Source organism: Pipistrellus hanaki, assembly GCF_964339955.1.
Source record: "Pipistrellus hanaki genome assembly, chromosome: 2".
Taxonomy (NCBI): domain Eukaryota; kingdom Metazoa; phylum Chordata; class Mammalia; order Chiroptera; family Vespertilionidae; genus Pipistrellus; species Pipistrellus hanaki.
The window spans coordinates 146,149,900-146,170,189 of record NC_140504.1 but is presented as its reverse complement, the minus strand read 5'-3'; the positions used below and the strand labels follow the sequence as shown (position 1 = coordinate 146,170,189).

Here is a 20,290-nt window from a genome sequence, read left to right as displayed (position 1 = left end):
GATACATAAACCCAAACAGTAATGGTGGCAGCCATGGAGCTGGAAAGAGCAGGAAGCTAGGGTTGCCCTCAGCGATGGAGGAAGCCAAGCTTTCCACACATTCTGGCTGGCCCAAGCATCCTCTTAAGGCTACAAAGTTTAAATTATGGAAGATACATAAATCCCAACAGAAATGGCTGCTACCATGGAGCAAGCAGAAGGCTTGGCTTCACTCCAGTCTACAAAGTTTCAATTGTAGAAGATAAATAAATTCCAGATACCAGACCCTCTGCTTGGGTCGCCAATGGGTGTGGCCGGCCTGCAAACCACCACAGAACCCTCACCCAGGCTGCCCCACACCACAAGGGAACTGTCACCCTGATCTGGGACAACCTTCAGGGCAAACCAGCTGGCCCCCCACCCATGCACCAGGCCTCTATACTATCTAATAAAAGAGTAATATGCAGATTAGCCATCACTTCAACACAGAATATGGCTACTCCCATGTGGTGAAAGATCCTGTCCCCATGTGGACACAAGATGGCCATCAGGAGATGGCCATCAGGAGAGGGCTGTTGGGAGGGACTGGGCCTGCAAGGGAGGGCAGTTGGGGGCCATCAAGCATTCAGGGAAGGGCAGTTAAGGGTGACCAAGCCAGCAGAGGAAGGAAGTTGGGGGTGACTGGGCCTGCAGGAAATGACAGTTTGGGGGGGGACCAGGCCTTCAGGGGACAACAGTTTGGGCAAACAGGCTGGCAGGGGAGCAGTAAGGCATCAATCAGGCTGACAAGGGAGTGGTTAGGGAGTGATCAGGCTGGCAGGCAGAAGCAGTTAGGGGCAATCAGGAAGGCAGACAGGCGAGCATTTGGGATCCAGCAGTCTTGGATTGTGAGAGAAATGTCTGACTGCCTGTTTAAATAGGCGGTTGGAGATTCCTCGAGGGTTCCCAGATTGGAGAGGGTGCAGGCTGGGCTGAGGGACACTCCCCTCCCCCAGTGCACGAATTTTGTGCACCAGGCCTCTAATATTACCGGTATATAAATGCAATTATACAGTATGTCATTTTTAAACAATTTTTTCACTCAGTTTCATATTCTTTGAGGTCCATAGAAATTGTTGTGTATATCTATTCTTCATCTCTTTTTGTTGTTTAGTAGCATTCCATGGTATAGATATACTACAATTTAATCATTCTCTATCAAAGGACATTTTGATTACTTCTAGTGTTTGGCTATTGTAAAGCTTCTATGAACATTAGTATATGAGTTTTTTATATATATATTTGTTCTTTATCAAGATGAGGAAGTTCTTTATTTCTAATTCTCCTATTTTTGATTTTTTATCATGAATGGGTATTGAAATAGTTTTTCTCCATAAGTTGACATAATCATGGGAACATTTTTTTCTTCTTTAATATTTTATTAAATTTATATTCCTAAGGGATATTGGTCTGTAGTTTCCTTTTTGGTCTGGTGAGGCTTTGGTAGCAGGGTAATACTAGCCTTATAAAATGAGTTGGAAAGTGTTCCTTCCTCTACTATTTTTGAAAGATATTGTGTAGAATTGGTATTAATTTATCTTTAAATGTTTAGGAAAATTCTCTAATGAAACTATCTGGGCCTGGAGATTTCTTTTCAGGAGTTTTAAAATTAAAAATTCAATTTTAAAACAGTCATAGGACTACTAAAATGACCTACTTTATGTTAGGTGAGTTGTGGTAGTTGGGAACTTAGATGACTGATTATGGACTTTTCCTGTTTTCAACTCCAGGCATTGAGTTCTACATATTTTGCTATCAGCACTGCTTTAGTAATGTCCCACAAATTTTGGTATGCTATGTTTTAATTATCATCTGATTCAATGCATTTTAAAATTTTCCTTAGGACATCCACTTGACTCTTGAATTATTTAGAGTATATTACTTAGCTTTCAAGTGCTTGGAGTTTTTCCTGTTACCATTCTGTTACTGAATTTGAGATTGATAACATTTTGGTTAAAGGACATCCTCTGTTTGATTTAAATTGCTTAAAAATTTTTGAAGTTTGATTTATGTTTCAGGATATACTATACCTTGATAAATGTTCCATAGGTGCTTGAACATAATGTGTATGCTGCTGATTTTTTGGCATGTCCCACAAATGTCAATTAGATTAGATTTTCTTCTTTTTGGTATAAGTAATTCTTGATTACACCATGGATGTTTTGGGTACTGCACTATGGGACTCTGGATCTTATTTAAGTCTGTGTTTTAGCACACCTCTCCTCATCTTGTGCTTATAGGAGTGAAAGTACAGGCTTCTCACTAAGCATTGTCTGACACCTTCAAGGAGGAAGAGCATTTTATATTGATCTCATCTGGTTTACACTTATACCACAGGGGGATAGGAGTCTCATTAAGGCTGGGTAGATGAAAGGTGGTTAAAGTTTCAGTTTCTCGCTTGGCCTCCTCTGTCACTGGTGCAGAGGGAGAAGAGCATATTATTTCTGTGGTTTAGATGGAAGTCCTGGATTCCCAAGCATCCTCCATTGACACCATTAAGGGGAACCTAGTACTTGCTCTTCATCTATGATACTACCCTAGCAGAGAGCGGAGGTTTTACAAGGGAAGAGTTGCTTCCATGGATGGGCCTGAAGTAGTGTAGCTGTAGTCTGAACGTTTTCTGTCTTTCTAGGTCTTGCCTTTTCTCTTGTTTTGGCTAGAAAGAACAGACTTCCCTCCCCTCCCTTCCTTTCCCCTCTCTTCTCCTCTATTATTTTTTCTTTTCTTCTGCCAGCTCCTATAAGCATTTTCTAGTTGCAAGCTTCTCCAGCAGTTAATATGGGATACATGAAGTAGAAAGAAAACCTGGAGAACTCACCACCACATTGTTCCTTGGATCCCAAGGTCCTTAGCGAGTCTGTCTTCTTCTCTCCACCTTTTCATCTTTGCATTCAACTTATATATAATCCAGTGCTTTTAGCTGTACTAAGTGGGAAGAATCATTTGTCTTTTCTAGTTGATCCAGATCTGGTTAGAAGTCTTCTCATTGAACTTCCACAAATTTTAATGTAAAGACTTGTTTGAGCACTTATACTCCAGAGCCTCACTGTTTAGTATATCAATTTAAAAAAAAAAACTAGTTATATTTTGATTCTGAACAAAAAAATCTGTGCAGTTTAATGTATAGACCACGCCGAAATTGGTTTGGCTCAGTGGATAGAGCCTCTGCAGACTGAAAGGTCCCAAGTTCAATTCCGGTCAAGGGCATGTACCTTGGTTGTGGGCACATCCCCGGTGGGGGGTGTGCAGGAGGCAGCCGGTCAATATTTTTCCCTCTCATCGATGTTTCTAGCTCTCTATCCCTCTCCCTTCCTCTCTGTAAAAAATCAATAAAATATATTTAAAAAAATAAAAATAAAGATAATGTATAGACCATGGTCTTAGTGTAAGGTGACCAGATCATCTCGCTTTTGGTGGGACAGTCCCAATTTTGAACAATTTTTCCCGCATCCCACAGTGTTTTAAAAAAGTCCCGATTTTTGGAAAGAACTACTAAGAGCCTAATTAAAGCTAGATTTTTTTTTTCTTTTTTAAAAAAGTCATACTTTTTGATCTTTGTAAAGTTAACTCAAGTGCACTGAACTTACAGTTTCCTTTTCTGTAAAATGGGAATGGTAAGTTCTGCATCTAAAGATTGTATTAAACATTAAATATACTCAATGTAAATATATAAGCATTTAACAGATCTAAAAGCATAGTGAATATGGGATAAGACTAAGTTACAGAAGTGTTCAGATTTGAAATTAAGTTTTTAAGGGCTTATGGCTGCATATCATATTGGGTTGTGATGCTTAATGCATGTAATTGTGCTGACTTACAGCCTTTAAGAAGATATTGCATTAATTTGGAAAGAGAAGCCGAAACCGGTTTGGCTCAGTGGTAGAGCGTCGGTCTGTGGTCTGAAAGGTCCCAGGTTCGAATCTGGCTCCTTCATGCGATTCCGGTCAGGGGCATGTACCTTGGTTGCGGGCACATCCCCGGTGGGGGTGTGCAGGAGGCAGCTGGTCAATGTTTCTCTCTCATCGAAGTTTTTAGCTCTCTATCTCTCTCCCTTCCTCTCTATAAAAAATCAATAAAATAAAATAAAATAAAATAAAATAAATTTTAAAAAATTTGGAAAGAGAAGAATTGTATTGTAACAGAAGTTTGAAAAAAATTATACCTATCAATTGAGTCCTACACTCTATATTAAAGGATAGGTTTTAATTAGCCAACTTTACTATCGATAGTTATTCATCAGGGACATGAATAAAGAGAAGGGACATGAATAAACTCAAGATTTCTGTAAGGAGGAAATTCTAAAAAGTTCTACAAAAAAAGTCCAAAAAAAAGTAAAAAAAAAAAAAAAAAAAAAAAAAAAATAGTCCAGAGGCAGCCTGGAAATCTTAATTTTATAATTTATTTTTTCTGGGGAAGCGATTGTTACTAAAGGAGAGCTTTGATTAGGTTAGAAGTCAAATGAGATTTATTCATCTCTGTGGTGTGAGGGAAAAGGCAAGAGGTCTTTAGAAATATAAAAACAGTCTATTTTGCTTTTATAAAGATAGACACACAATGCTCTTCACTTTATCTCTTTCTTGGGTTCCTTTTAGTTGTCAAGATCCATCAGCTACTCCTCCAAAAACACTTTAAAATACAGAATTTGAATAGAATAGTAGATGACTACAACACAGTGTGAATTTAGTAATGATTTCTCATATTGGAAGAAAAATATTATTTCTCCTAGTAGAAGAAATTCAGGTCCCATATTGAGACATATACTGCCTATGGAATAGTTCATTCTCCAAATCTTAAAACCATCCTACAGAGAACTGGTTTTATATATATTTAATTACCTTGCTGACACATTGCTGATTATGATATAAAATAACTGATTTATCTACCTGATCTAGGTATACCACAGGTAGCCTTGCTGACTAAAGTGAAAAATTACCACGAAGTTCTTCAAGAAGACTTTTTAAATATGAATACTTCTATGACTTCTCAAAGCCAGGTAAAGAACACTGTTTGTAATCAGCTATTGTCATAATAATATTTTACTCTGTGTGTGTATGTGTTCTCATACTACACATTCACAGGTAAATAAAGAAAGAATTGCCCTGACCTGTTTGGCTCAGTGGATAGAGTGTCGGCCTGCGGACTCAAGGGTCCCAGGTTTGATTCCTGTCATGGGCATGTACCTTGGTTGCAGGCACATCCCCAATAGGGGGTGTGCAGTAGGCAGCTGATTGATATTTCTCTCTCATTCATGGTTCTAACTCTCTCTCCCTCTCCCTTCTTCTCAGTAAAAAATCAATAAAATATATATTTAAAAGAAAAGATCAATTGCCTGGTTAAATCTCATTTTAAAACTGTATTTATCTGAATTACAATTATATTCTGAAGATAATTTGTTAATTGTTTTTGTTTTGGTTTCTTTTTTTAATTATATTTAAATTCAGTCAAATTTTATATGTAAGACTGATCCTTATTAAATTATTTTTCTCCTACAGATAATGAAAATCCAAAAAATGCTAAAAATTCCTATTTCTAATATTCTGATGGTTGAAAATTATGCTCTGGAATGGGAGCAGGACTCTTTAAAGGACATTCTGATTCTCTCTGCGCTGAGGCAGATGTTAAGAGCTGCAGATGACTACTTAGAGGATTTGCCTCAGAGGCGTGTCCGGTAATCTGGCCCTTTCATGCTCCTCTCATTAAACCCTGGTTCTTTTTGAAAAACCCTAAGCTACACCTGTGAGATGGCTGGTGTCCTTCTACCTGCCCTAGTACTAACATGTATGTTTTGTTTGGACTCTTTTTAATTTTGTTTTCAGATGAAGTTGCTAGAATGTCCCAGCTTGACATGTGTGATTAGTTGCCTTATTTCTGACACTTGGCCCAGTCTTGGATTGGCCTGTCTCACTTAGAGTCAATCTCTGCGGACAGTCTCCTTGGAACTTTGTGTTCATCATACTTTTCCTTCTGTACCTGACAGCATCTAACTGATGGCTCATTTGAGGATCAGTCAGACCTCAAGCCTAAGGCCAACTCTAAGCAATGGTGGACCAAGATATCCCTATTGCAAACCACCCTTCATATTTCTTCACTACTTACAATTTAATTTTTGTGACATGATCCTAAACCTCCCCAGCAAAACTATTTCCTTATCTATTCATCCTTAACACTTCATTTAAAACTTCATGTGCATGGTAATCATATTGAATAATGATTATACAATGATTACATTGTATCTGCTTCCCTAAATAAACAGTGAATTATTTAAAAAGCCAGGTTTGGATTTTACTTGTCTTGTATTCACAGAGCTTCACACAGTGTCTGGTAGAAAGCAAGCATGTCCATCATTATGCATCTCTTTCAACCTCCCCAGAATGATAGTATATGCTTAAATTTTTTCTCATTATAAAAGGGAAGACTATAAAAGAATAAAACGCCAGAAAGAAGAAATGGAAATAAAGGAGGGAGAATATTCCACTTACCTCTGAATGACAATATGAATTTACATTAATTGAAATAAACAAATATTTCTTAAAGAATTAGATTTTTCTTTCTGTGAAAAAAATAAAATTTTTCCCTCTAAAGGACCCATGCCTGATATTCACTAATTGAATTGCAAACCACTCTAACCATGTCTCCAAAGCAGAACATTAAAATAAGATTACTAATGCAAGTCAATAAGAGGCTTATCTTATACAAGTGCTATAAATGATTCTGACATCCTTCACGCAGCTGTAGAAGTTAGGACTATAGATAAGTAAATGAAATAATTTAAAAATATAGTTTCAATTTTTTACCCCTAAAGCCTTCTTCACCATTTCTTCCAAATTTCTTAGACCTTTCAAATAAATATGCTTTGCTTCAGTAGTTATTTATATTAAAGCAGAAAATTTATGTTTACTCGGGATTATTTTCTTCTTTGAGAAGTCCTGGGTATTACAAAGGGAAGAATTCCTTAGAGATAGTTATGGAAAAATATTTTTTCCTAAAGCAAAACTGCAGGGGAAGCTGTGCTCAAATGAATGTCCAGGAGGCATGATTCAGTGGAAAGGTAAATGATATAGGAATAGAGTCATCATAGATATTGAGGAGCAGAGCCAGAAGTAGATTTTAGGAGTGAAAGTAAAGTGGCAGTAAGAATGGTTATAACATGAATCTAGAAAGCAACAGATCAATAAATAAGGTTTGTTTGTCTCCATATAATCCAGGGGGAAATAGCCATAACCATTGTTCTTTGGGAAAGATTAAAGAGCCACCATTCTCCTCACCAATGATGAGGTCATAACTTATCTATTTCCAGAGTAGATTCAGCAAAAATCTTGGCAGAGGAAAATTTTGCTAGATGCAAAATTTGATTCAAGGTGAAATTTCTTATTTGAAGGGGTAACATTATGAAGGAGATGAAGATTCTGAAAGGAAGAGGAGTAATGAAAAGAGCAAGAGATAAAGAATAAGGAACTGTCCAGATGAACTAACATTGAGGCTACCAAAGTTTCCTTTTTTTTTTTTTTTTGTACTAAAATGTACAGAGGTAGACAAATGATATCACAATTTCTAATCCAATGGCTGTGTCCTACTTTGGGAACATTTAAAACTTCAATGCAATTAAATGTATATTTGAAATTTTAGTTGGAAAAGATGGCTGGAAGGTGGTCTCAAAAAAGAGAAAATAAATAAATGGGACTATGTCATATTAAAAAGCTTCTACACAGCAAAGGAAACCATCAACAAAGTGAAAGGGAAACCTACTGAATGGGAGAAAATACTTGCAAATCATACATCTGATAAGGGACTAATACACAAAATATATAAAGAACTCATCTCAATAGCAGAAAAACAATCTGATTTAGAAATGATTATTGATGTATAAAAATGTCACCGATTTATGAATATTAATTTTGTATCCTGGTACTTCACTGAATTCATTTATTAGTTCTAGAAGTTTTTTGGAGGGGTATTTAGGGTTTTCTATATATGATAATATGTCATCTGCAAATAATGATAGTTTTTTTTCCTTCCCTTCCAATTTGGACGTCTTTTATTTCTTCCTGTCTGATTGCTATGGCTAGAACTTTTAGTACTATGTTGAATAAGAGAAGTGAAAGCAGACGTCCTGATCTTAATAGAAATGCTATATTATATGATTTCAATAATATGTGAAATCTAATGAACAAAATAAACAAAATAGAAACAGACTAATAGAAACAGCGGACAGACTGATAGCTGTGGGGGATGTGGCTGGGAGCTGGGTAAAGTAAGTGAAAGGATTAAGAAAAAAATTATAGTTATCAGTATGATTGTCAAAGGGAAGAAGGGTAGGGGCAGGTAGAAGAGGATAAAGGAGGGATAAATGGGGATGTAAGGAGATTTGTCTTTTGGTGATGAACACACAATACAATATACAGATGATGTATTATAGAACTATATACCTGAAACTTACATAATTTTATTAACCAATGTCACACCAATAAATTCAATAAAAATGTGTGTTAAAAATGATCAGGAGGTCTGAACAGATATTTCTCTAAAGAGGGTATACAAATGGGACAACAAATATATGAAAAAATGCTTTACATCGTTAATCATAAGGAAAATGCAAATCAACACCATGATGAGATACCTCCTCATACCTGTTAGAATGGCTAATATAAAAAAGACAAAAACTAAGTGTTGGTGAGGATTAAGAGAAAAGGGAAACCTTGTCTATTGTTGGTGGGAATACAAATTGCTATAGCCACAATGGAAAACATTATGGTGATTTCTCAAAATTAAAAAAAATAGGGGTACCATATAATCCAGCAGTTCCACTTTTGGGAATTTAATCTGAAAATAAAAGAAAATACAAATTAAAAAATATGTATGTATTCCCAATTCACAATAATGTTCATTGCAGCATTATTTACAGTAGTCAATAAATGGAAACAATCTAAGTGTCCATTTAATAAAGAATATGTGATGCATGCGCACACATACAAATGGAATTTGTTTTCAACTATAAGAAAGAATAGAATCTTTTCATTTGTGACAACATAAATGAACCTTGACAACATCATGTTAAGTGAAATATCGATAAGTTAAAGACAAATATCATATGATCTCATTTATATGCAGAATCAAAAAAAGATTAACTCATAGAAACAGTAGAATGGCTATTGCTTGAGGGATGGGGGAAATGGAAAGATGTTGGTCAAAGCATGCAAATTTGCAGTTTTAAGATGAATAAGTTCTGGGATTTAATATACAGCATGGTGATTATACTTAACATTATACTTAATAGTGTATTATATTGAAAGTTGATAAGAAAGTAGACATTCAATGTTCTCAACACACATACAAAAAAGATAATTATTTCAGGTGATGTATGTGTTAACTTACCTTATTATGGTAATTATTTCACAATGTTTATATGTATCAAATCATCATGTTGAAAATTTTAAACTGCATGATGTTATATATAAATTATTCTAATATATAAAAACCCAGGGTCCGTAATGACTGACCGAACACCAGAAGTCAGTCCTGTAGTCAGTTCTTGGTTGCTGTGGCAAGGGGACTGCAGATCAGGCCCAGAGAGAGGCCTAGAGAGGCAGGGTGTGATCTGCAGCCTCCATGGCAGCTTTTGATCAGCCATTGACTCTTTCTCTCCAGGCTTCGCCAGCAGCTGCACCTCTATTTCTCTCGGCCTTCTCAGGGGCTACTGATCAGTCCCGCCTCTCTGATCAGGCCAAGAGATAGGCCTGGAGATGCTGACTGGCATAGAAACTGACCAATCAGAACCAAATCTGGGTGAACTGTGAGGAGCCAATGGCTGCCTAGGAGATGGAGCTTTTGATGCTGACTGTCATGGAAACGGACCAATCAAAACCAAATTGGCAAGCAGGAGAGGGCAGTTGGGGGCAAGATCAGGTTGGCAGGGATAGGCAGTTGGGTGTGAGATCATGACAGACAGGAGAAGGCAGTTGGGGGTGAGATCAGGCCAAAAGGGTAGGGCAACTAATGGTGATCAGGCAGGCAGAGGCGATTGGGAGCGAAATCAGGCTGGCAGGGGAGTGCAGCTGGGGGAAAGATCAAGCCAGCAGGGGAGAGCAGGTGGAGACAAGATGAGGCCAGTAGGGCAGTTAGGGGTGATCAGACAGGCAGGCAGAGTCAGATTGTGAGAGGGATGTCAGGCAAGGATCCATGATTGGAGAAGGTGCAGGCTGGGCTGAGGGAACCCCCCTTTGTTTGCGAATTTTGTGCACTGGACCACTAGTATTTTAATAAAGCAGAAAAAAACAAACAAACCAGAAATGGCTGTTTCTGACCGAAGTTTATAGCATTGCACAAATTCACCCAGCATCCACCTTAATGAAATATCAAGATGAATAGTTATGGTGGATGAGGTGTGTTTCTTTAAAAAAGAAACAACAGCAACCCCAAAGTAATTAAAAATTATGTTGCTTCATTAAAAAAAAAAAAAAAAAAAAAAGGCATGTTCATAACTAAAATGACAAAATTGATTGGAGGGCTCACGTAAGACCCAAATGGTTTAGAGACTAGTTGATGAGTAATCATGTTATATTTACTAAGTAAATAGTAAAGGTTCAAGGTACAAAACTCAATCTTACGCTAAAGTAGTCACTTCATAGCAAGACTGATAGAAACCTAAAAGCTGTGGGAATTCCCATCCTTCATGTGAAGAGTCTCTGGGCCAATTTATGGAGGATAGTAGGTTGTTGATCTGCTTTTTGCTACCTAAGCAAGATGAAAATGTACACACCAATTGTAAATCCCTGCAAAATCTTTCTCTGGCTTTGAAAAAAATGCAGGGCACTGAGACAGCCAGACTATAGAGTTAGGATTATAGCCTATATACATCTACATGATCTCACAATCAGATTCAAGATGTTCCAGGCTCTGAGATAGAAATTACATTGCAAGCAAAACTTTAAATAGAGATTGCAGGAATGGGAGTGTGGATGGGGGAGAAAGCTAACAAGCTATGCTTAACACTGTGTGTTAATATAATATTTTTTAGTTTTTTAAACAATTGATTTCTTTTGTACATTTAATAATGCCTATCTGACATTAATAAAAATGCAAGGAAACATATATTTAATGTACATTTAAGCCTTTGAACTCATTTGTCTTTCATTTGGTGTTGTGTTGTGTTGTGGAGGTAATTCAAATGTGGGTGAATTACTACTATTTAAATATGCATACTGATATAAATCTTATGTGGTATTCAAAGAGTATGAGGCCCTGTTCTTCCTGATAATTAATAGTTCTATTCTCAGTGTTAGATTTATAGAGAGGAGATTCTCAAATCCCCTCTATAAATGACTGAGGAGTACAGGGAGGAAAAAAAAAGGTAATTCATCTGCATGGTGTGATTTCATATGTTTCAAATGGACACTGAGTGTAGCTAGACAATTTCTTAAAATAGCAACTTTTATATTTTTTCTGTACTTCTTTGTATACAGTTCTTTTATCATTTTCCAGTCAGTCACATTATTCTCATGAGAATTAGATTGTTTAAACCAGAGAATTTTATATATATATATATATATATATATATATATATATATATATATATATACACACATACTATATCTATCTATCTATCTATATGTGAATATATATAAATATATTCTAAAACAATGTTCAGATATTTTAATTTCCATAGAGGACCTTTAGGAGTCCAGGCATGAATAAATCTAAGCATAGAAATTATAGAATTACTACAGCTCAAAAAGTTGATAGAGGGAAAGCTATGTACCATTCCTGTTTTTATCAAAACTATAAGACTGTAATCCATCCTGGGAAGAAAGAGGGAAGAAAAATTGGACCTAACTGGTAAAAGTATGAGAAAAGAACAGAAGTGGGAGAGCCAAACGGTTTTGGTCAGCATAGGGCGAATTCTGAGTAATATCTGAGGGGGTCAGAGCTAGGACAAGCAACATGCCCAAAGTCTTTATCCCCCTTTGAGGAAGCCCCATACCTCACATGGTAGAAAAGAAATGTTATGTCAGTCTTGTCAATGTGACTAGTGGTTCTTTCATTAATAATGGCCTATCATCTATAGATTAACCAGAAGAATACGCTGCTTCGAAATTTAGCTCAGACTGTCTGAATAGTTGGAGCATACCTTCTTTATACAGACCTTAGATACTCAGAATACTCCCCAAATACAGAATGTTCTTTTAAATTCCAGTGGAAGTATGGAAGGGGAAACCCAACACAGGACTTTAATGGGACCTATCACACCTGTAAGCTCACAGAAAGCAGCTGTCTTCCAAAGGTTCAAGGAAAGGAGAGTTGGGAAATATCAAATTCTTAAACTTGCCGCTTCATCCAAATGACATAATTTATGAGCAAGGACTACCTAAGTTGTTGTATTATTGTGTGTTTTGGGGGGCAGTGGGAGACAGGTTTGAAACTGTGTCTCAATAAATGCCAACTCTACAGTATCTTTTGAAAGGATTTGAGGTAAGTACAGACTTCCAAATCACTGCTCTTACCATTCCCATGTCTTGTTTCTTTGTTATGAAGGAGCTAAGCCTTGCTTATTTTGGTTTAGTTGATGATACAGGGAATTTGTCAGATATTACCCTAAGATTCACAGCCTTATCATTGCATTGAGAGCTATCTGCTAGACTATGTTAGACCTTCCTGCTCCTATCTGAGTTCTGAGGCAATCTTTAAAATGAAAAATAGAGGGTCTCCTGCTATTTTGAGCTTATCAGGATTTGACCATAGGAGGTGTTCAGATGGTGGTGACCTTTTGCTTTACACTTGGGAATATCTGAAAGCCTTATGTATTACCCAGTGTCCTCTGCTTGAGATTGCTTCTCCTCAATCACAGCTCTTCAGAAATCTCATGGTTCTCCGCTGGATTCAGCTTCAAGGTTTGCCTTACTAACAGCAGCCTATAAAGCAGCAGGCCCTGATGAGAAAAACAAAAGGCAATTTGTTTGGCAAGAGGTTCTCTCCACTGAGCATGAAAATAAGGGAATGAAACTGCTCACTCTTGCGCCGAAACCGGTTTGGCTCAGTGGATAGAGCGTCGGCCTGCGGACTGAAAGGTCCCAGGTTCGATTCTGGTCAAGGGCATGTACTTGGTTGCGGGCACATCCCCAGTAGGGGGTGTGCAGGAGGCAGCTGGTCTATGATTCTCTCTCATCGATGTTTCTAACTCTCTATCCCTTTCTTCCTCTCTGTGTAAAATCAATAAAATATATTTAAAAAAAAAAAAAAAGAAAGAAACTGCTCACTCTTAAAGATTCATGTGGCCTGAAGAGAAGGTGACCCTCAGGTTGCTTGCTAGCAACAGAGCATAGTGTGTAACTTAGCTTTGTGGAGACTTTTTGGCAGTTTTACTTATTTCTTTTTTTCTTTGCAGTAGAGTTGTATTCTCACATCTAGCACTTCTCAGTATTACCATCACAGAGAGTCATTACCACTATCCAAATGCCTGCTCCCTGTGGTGAGAACAGACAATTTCTCAAATTCCCAGCTGTTCAGAAAGAGACTGATAGAAACAGATCTTATAGCATAAAAACTTGCACTTGAAACCTGTATGTTCATGTTGGCTAATGTCACCCCAATCACTTTAATAAATAAAACATCCAAATCCCTTTTTAAAAAATGAAAGAGTCTTTCCAGACATATAAATTGTGGAGATTGTGAAGGAAAGATTTCCATTATTTGATGTAGCTGACCACTTCCTCCTTCTTCATTTGACTCCTGGGATAATTCATTCTTCTGGCCTTTCTCTACTTTTCTGGTCATACTTTCTTAATCATCTTAAATAGACAATTTTAATAACAATGACTTCTACATGTTTTGGGGAGGGGTTAGGAGTGGTCCATAGGACTGCTCTTATTAACTGAAATTCACTCTTAGCTTTAACTATCCTACCTAATAATAGAGTAATATGCAAATTAACCATCACTCCACCACACCCATCAGCCAATCAGAGCAAGTATGCAAATACGTCCAACCAAGAAGGCTATAGCCACAGAGAGCAGGAGGGAGGCTTGGATTTCCCAGGCAACAGAGGAATCCAAGCTTTCTGCCTGCCCTTGCTGGCCTAGACCTCCACTGAAGGATACAAAACTAGGCTACAAAGTTTCAATGATAGAAGGTAAACAAATCCAAACAGAAATAATGGCAGCCATGGAGCTGGAAAGAGCGGGAGGCTAGGGTTGCCCCGGCAATGGAAGAAGCAAAGCTTTCCACACACTCTGGCTGGCCCAGGCCTCCGCTTAAGGCTACAAAGTTTCAATTATAGAAGATACATAAATTCCAACAGAAATGGCTGCCAGCCACGGAGTGAGCAGGAGGTTTGAGTTTCAATTATAGAAGGTAAATAAATTCCAGATACCAGGGCCTCCGCTTGAAACACCAGGGGGTGTGGCTGGCCTGAAAACCACCACAGGCTCCTCACAAAGGCTGCCCCACACCACAAGGGTACTGCCACCCTGATCTGGGACATCTTTCAGGGAAAACCAGCTGGCCTCCACTCGTGCACCAGGCTTCTATATTATCTAATAAAAGAGTAATATGCAGATTGATCATCACTCCAACACACAAGATGGTTGCCCCCATGTCATCAAAGATCTTGCCCCCATGTGGACACAAGGTGGCTACCACAAGATGGCCAGCAGGGGAGGGCAGTTGGGAAGGACTAGGCCTGAAAGGGAGGGCAGTTGGAGGCAATCAGGCCTGCAGGGGAGGGCAGTTAGGGGTGACCAGGCCAGCAGAGGAGAAAAGTTGGGGGCAAATAGGCTGGCAGGGGAGCAGTTAGGCATCAGTCAGGCTGGCATGGGAGTGGTTAGGGTGTGATCAGGCTGGCAGACAGAATTGGTTAGGGGCAATCAGGAAGGCAGGCAGGCAGGTGAGCAGTTCGGAGCCAGCAGTCCTGGATTGTGAGAGAGATGTCTGACTGCCCATTAAATGTGCAGTGAGACATCCTTCAAGAGGTCCCAGATTGGAGAAGGTACAGCTGGACTGAGGGATATCACCCTTCATGCACGAATTTTGTGCACCGGGCCTCTAATTTCTATATGTTGATGATTCTCAAATTTAATCTCTGATTCTGACCCTTCTCCTTTTTTTTTTTTTTTTTTTAAATCTCCTCTACATAACTACATGTATTATATATACACTTACATATTTCAAGGAAGACAAAATACTTGGTTTCCCTTTAAAAAATCTTCTTCCAGTGTACTTATTTCAATAAATAGCTCCACCAATGCTCAAGCCAAAAATTATTGAGGTCACACTAAACTTTTCCTTTTCTTTTATTCCTGACTCCCAACCCCAAGTCCAGAAATAAGTTCTCTTGACTTTCTTTTATCCTTAAAGACATCTTGAATCTGACCACTCTTGAACTACTTCCACCATTGTCACTCTGGTCTGCAGGATGTTAATCTCCCACTTGATATTGTAACAGCCTTTTAATTGTTCTATACTCTTTTCTTTACCAGGGTGATCACTGATTTAGTTCTCCTCCAATCTTACTCTAACTATTGCAACAAACAGCCACCCAAGATTGTTAATACACTCTGCCTATGATACTCTTCCCCTAAATTTTCCCATGACACCCTCCCTCATTTCATTTGGGTCCAATGACATATATCCAATGTCATGTCATTTGAGAGATCTTCCACTTCATTTGATCTAAAGTGGCAGATACTTTCGCTTATCACTTCTTTTTTCTCTTATTCTCATTTATTTTCCTCAAAACACGTGTTTTCTAGAAGACATTTGTGTTGTCTGCCTGCCTGCCAGAGAAATGTACGGTATATCATCATGAAGACAGAAACTAAGTCTGTCTTGTTTGTTGCTATATGGCTAGCCTCCAAAACAGTGGAGATACATAGTAGGTATTCATTTTTTATTGAAAAAACAAATGAATGAAAGAACCATATTTAGCAACACCAATTGGAGACATTGGAGTTAACAGATAATTAATGACTTTTTGGAAGGAGCTTCTATTCAAGTGGAAATTCAGTGATCTCTTAGCTGTTACTCTCATAGTAATGGAATACACTACTTAACATATTTATGAATGCCATTTCCCTAAAACTGGCCAGTTTAATATTATTACAAACTTCCCTACAATACAGAAAAAAACATGTCATTTGGAAAGTTTTGGAATATTTAAAAAAACAACAACTATAGTAAAGTATAATTGAGATCATTAAAATATTGAAGTACACATGTTTAAAGTGTATAATTTTATCATTTTTAACAAGTGTATAATTTTATTATTTTTAACAAGTGTATAATTTTATCATTTTTAACAATATAAATCCATCATTCCTCTGTTTTCACTTAGATTATAGTTCAATTTTAGCTCTGCTGTTCAATCTTTGGCAAATAATTTAATTCCAAAATTCTGTTTGTTTATCTGAAAACTGGCAATAATATTAATACTAAGATACATTTAAAGTGTTTGGCAAATAATAAGCATATTATAACTTCTAGTGCTTTTTTTTTTTTTAAAGTCTAAGTAAATAATACTCAAAAGCTGCTTAAATATTTTAAATTGATGTTGCTGTTGATTTTTAATAAACTCAAAACTTATATTTTTTTCTTCTCCAGGTGGGGAATTTAAATTTGCCAGAAGCAGGAATAGGGGATTTGTGAAGACAATGGGCAATTAAGAGTGGATGCTCAATCATATAAAAGCTTTCAAATTTAAAATTTAAGAAAAGAAGAAAAAGAATTATGCTGGCCCTGCAAAACAAATCCACAGGATATATGGATCATAAGTTTTTTGACCCCAACATTGTGAAGTTAGGGAAGGAGCTTCAGTTAGAGATGGACATGATTTAGTTTATATTTTACAAAGTTAATTTTGGCTGTTTTAAGAAGAATAGATGGGAAGGGAGCAAGCAGAAAAGTAATGGAACCAATTAGAAAGCTATTATAACAATAACAAGTTACAAAAGGGAATAGGTTGGTTTAAAATAAATGGGGAGTGCAAATGGAAAGAAGTGGATGCATTTGAGATATGTTCTGAAGTTAGAATAGACATTTCTTTGTATGTCCACATTAAAAATTGATTGAATTTTCTTAAAAGTTTTTATAAAGTCACTTTTAAAGGTAGTGATTTTTTAAAAATTTGACAGTGATTCTTTGATTCCCCCAGTTTGTTTTCATAGGAATGTATCATCTAAAATGAACTGGATTAGTTTACGCTACTCACAGAGGGAAGCTGGCATACTGCCAACTGGGCTGGGCCCCATTGACTTTCTGTTTCCTTTTCTCTGAATCTCTGACGCCTCTGCTATTTTTTTGTTTTTTGTTCCTGCCTCGCTGTCCAGAGAGCAACTACTCTCAGCCTCAGCCCCCGTATGGATTCTACAAACAGGTAAAAGACCTGCTGCTTTCCACTTTTCCTAGCCACTTATAAACAATTGCCTTAAAAAAAATCTTTCTAGCCAAAACCGGTTTGGCTCAGTGGATAGAGCGTCGGCCTGTGGACTGAAGGGTCCCAGGTTTGATTCCGGTCAAGGGCATGTACCTTGGTTGCGGGCATACCCCCAGTGGGGGTGTGCAAGAGGCAGCTGATCGATGACTCTCTCTCATCGATGTTTCTAGCTCTCTGTCTCTCTTCCTTCCTCTCTGTACAAAATCAATAAAATAGGTTTAAAAAAATCTTTCTAAAAATAATAATTTAGAATGTTTTTTTTCTTGCTATCTGTCCACCCTCATTTACACATTCCATGTGACATGTAGAGTAAATATGAGGCATAAATGCAAGTTTTGTGAAAGTATATATTGTCTGTTTTCTAATATTTATGGAAAATATGTTTGATTATTCACTAGGTTGAGAAACATGAAAACTCGTTTGACGTGGCTGCAAGAAAAGAAACTGCAAAACCATTTGGGAGGGAAGCAGTTTAGCCTTCTCTTTAAGGCTAGTGTCCATGGATTTTGTTGTAAAGATATATACTCAAGATGCTTTTGTCAAGGACCCACTCTAATAGTGATTTATAGTTCTGATCATGTTTTTGGGTTATATATGCCCCAGAATGACAAAAATAAAGCCACAGATTCCTGCCTCCTTTTTGCCTTTGAAGAGACTGAAATTTTAGGATGTGAAATAGGACCATGTGATTTGACCAATATTATTTACTTTTCTAAAGAAAGGGAATTCCAGATTAATCTACCCGGAAAAGAAGTGAATATGAGCTTAGATACATTAAAAAAATTAAAAGTATTTCAACATCAGATAATATCTTTGGAAGAATGTGAAGCTTTTCGATGTGAAGGTAAGTTACATAACCTTAGAGTTCTCTTCTACATGCTGACCTTAAGGAAAAAATGACCTTTTACTTGTCCTTATTTCTAGGCAACTCAGACTGAAACCTGGCCACAAATTGATGGCTAAGACACAATCATAGTCCAAAGTAGCATATACAGTTTTTTGAAGTGTGTTTGTATGGAGGAAGAGGTAGGAGAGGAGGAGCAAATGTGGATGGAGAAAGAGAGAGAGAAGCAAACACAAATATTGTGAGATTCTCTTGAAAAAAAACAAAACAAACAAACACAAGAAGCAACAATAAAAAACCAACAAAAAAACAAACAAAAAAACCAACACCCACAAAAAATAGAGCTTGAGCTTCTGTTAATTGCTGCAGAGGCTGGGATCAATCAATCCTTTCTGATGCAGTTTCCCATATATCAAAAGACGAAAATTCATTTACCTTTTTTCTACTTAAGAATATTTAAATTGTTTCCAACATTTGCTGCTGTAAACAATGCTCCTATGATGTATTTATGCATAAAGCTGTGGACAAAATTACTTTAGGATAACTTTCTGGAACTGCAATTGTGTTTAAGAATTATTCACATTTAAATTTTGATAGACTTTTCAAAAGCTTCAGTTGTCTATAGTATCCCTAAGAATGTTAAGAAATGCCTATTTTCCTGCATTCTTTGCCAAACTTCAGGAAATTTGCCAATTTGATGGTCAAAAGATGATATTTCTCTCTCTCTTCCCTTAACCTTCATTATTAATAAGTCTATGTGCATTGTTTCTTTTGGATGTTAAAATTATTTGAGAGAATGCTTTTTAAATTTCCAAGAGTTAGCTTTTTTGTTTGTTTAACCAGTTTTTTCTAGTTTTACTATATTACAGTCATTGAGTTCAGTCTTTACTATTTCCTTCTTGTAATTTAAAAAAGGTTTTCTTTGTAACTATACATATAGCTATATTTATAAACTAGAGGGCTGGTGCATGAAATTCGTGCACAGTGTGTGTGTGTGTGTGTGTGTGTGTGTGTGTGTGTGTGGGTGTGTGTATCCCTCAGCCCAGCCTGTACCCTCTCCAATCTGTGACACCTTGAGGGATGTTCAACTGCCTGGGATCGGGCCTAAACGGGCAGTCGGATATCCCTCTCACAGTTCAGGACTGCTGGTCCCAACCGCTCGCCTGCCTGCCTGCCTGCCTGATTGCCTGTAACTACTTATGCCTGCCAGCCTGATCACCCCCAAACACACCCCTGCCAGCCTAATTGATGCCTAACTGCTTCCCTGTCAGCCACATGGCCCCTAATTGCCCTTCCCTGCTGACCCAGCAACCCCAAACCGTCCTCCATTGCCAGCCTGGTCACCCCTAACTGCCCTCCCATACAGGCCTGGTTGTCCCCAACTGTCCTCCCCTGCAGGCCTGGTTGCTCCCAACTGGCCTTCCCTGCCAGCACCAGTCACTCCTAATTGCTCTCCCCTGAAGGCCTCGTCCCCTCAAATGCCCTCCCTTGCAGGCTTGGACCCTTCCAACTGCCCTCCCCTGAAGGCCTGGGTCCCCCCAGATTTCCTCCCCTGCAGGCCTGGTTGCCCGTAACTGCCCTCCTCTACCATCCCGGTAACCCCTAACTGCCTTCCTCTGCACTGTGATTGCCCCCAACTGCCCTCCCTTGCAGGCCTGGTCCCCCCCAACTGCCCTTCCATGCAGGTCTGGTTGTCCCCAACTTCCCTCCTCTACCAACCCAATCATCCCTAACTGCCCTCCCCTGCAGGCCTGATCAACTTCAACTGCTCTTCATTATAGGCCTAGTCCCTCCCAACTTTCCTCCCCTGTAGGCCTGGTTGCCCCTAACTGCTCTCTACTGGCTCAGTCACTCCTAATTGACTTCCCCTACAGGCCTTATTGCCTCCAACTTCCTCCCTTACAGTCCTGGTCACCCCCAACTGCACTCCCCTGCAGGCCTGGTTGCCCCTGACTGCCCTCCTCTGCAGGCTTGATCACCCCCAACTGCCCTTCTTTGTAGGCCTGGTC

At 38.2% G+C, this 20,290-nt stretch overlaps 1 protein-coding gene across 2 annotated transcripts in view; it reads left to right on the top strand.

The window, feature by feature from the left end:
* Nucleotides 1-20,290, top strand: part of IFI44L (interferon induced protein 44 like) — a 44,215-nt gene that overhangs the window by 11,728 nt on the left and 12,197 nt on the right. The window contains exons 7-9 of one of the 2 annotated variants that reach the window (XM_084872180.1): nt 4,911-5,011; nt 5,511-5,686; nt 6,322-6,600. In XM_084872180.1, coding sequence (XP_084728306.1) covers nt 4,911-5,011; nt 5,511-5,686; nt 6,322-6,343 — 299 coding nt within the window. In that variant the 3' untranslated portion in view covers nt 6,344-6,600. Of the gene's footprint in view, nt 1-4,910; nt 5,012-5,510; nt 5,687-6,321; nt 15,881-17,330; nt 17,378-17,835; nt 18,282-20,290 lie in introns of those variants that run through there. The other variant, XM_084872181.1, reaches the window with a different exon arrangement.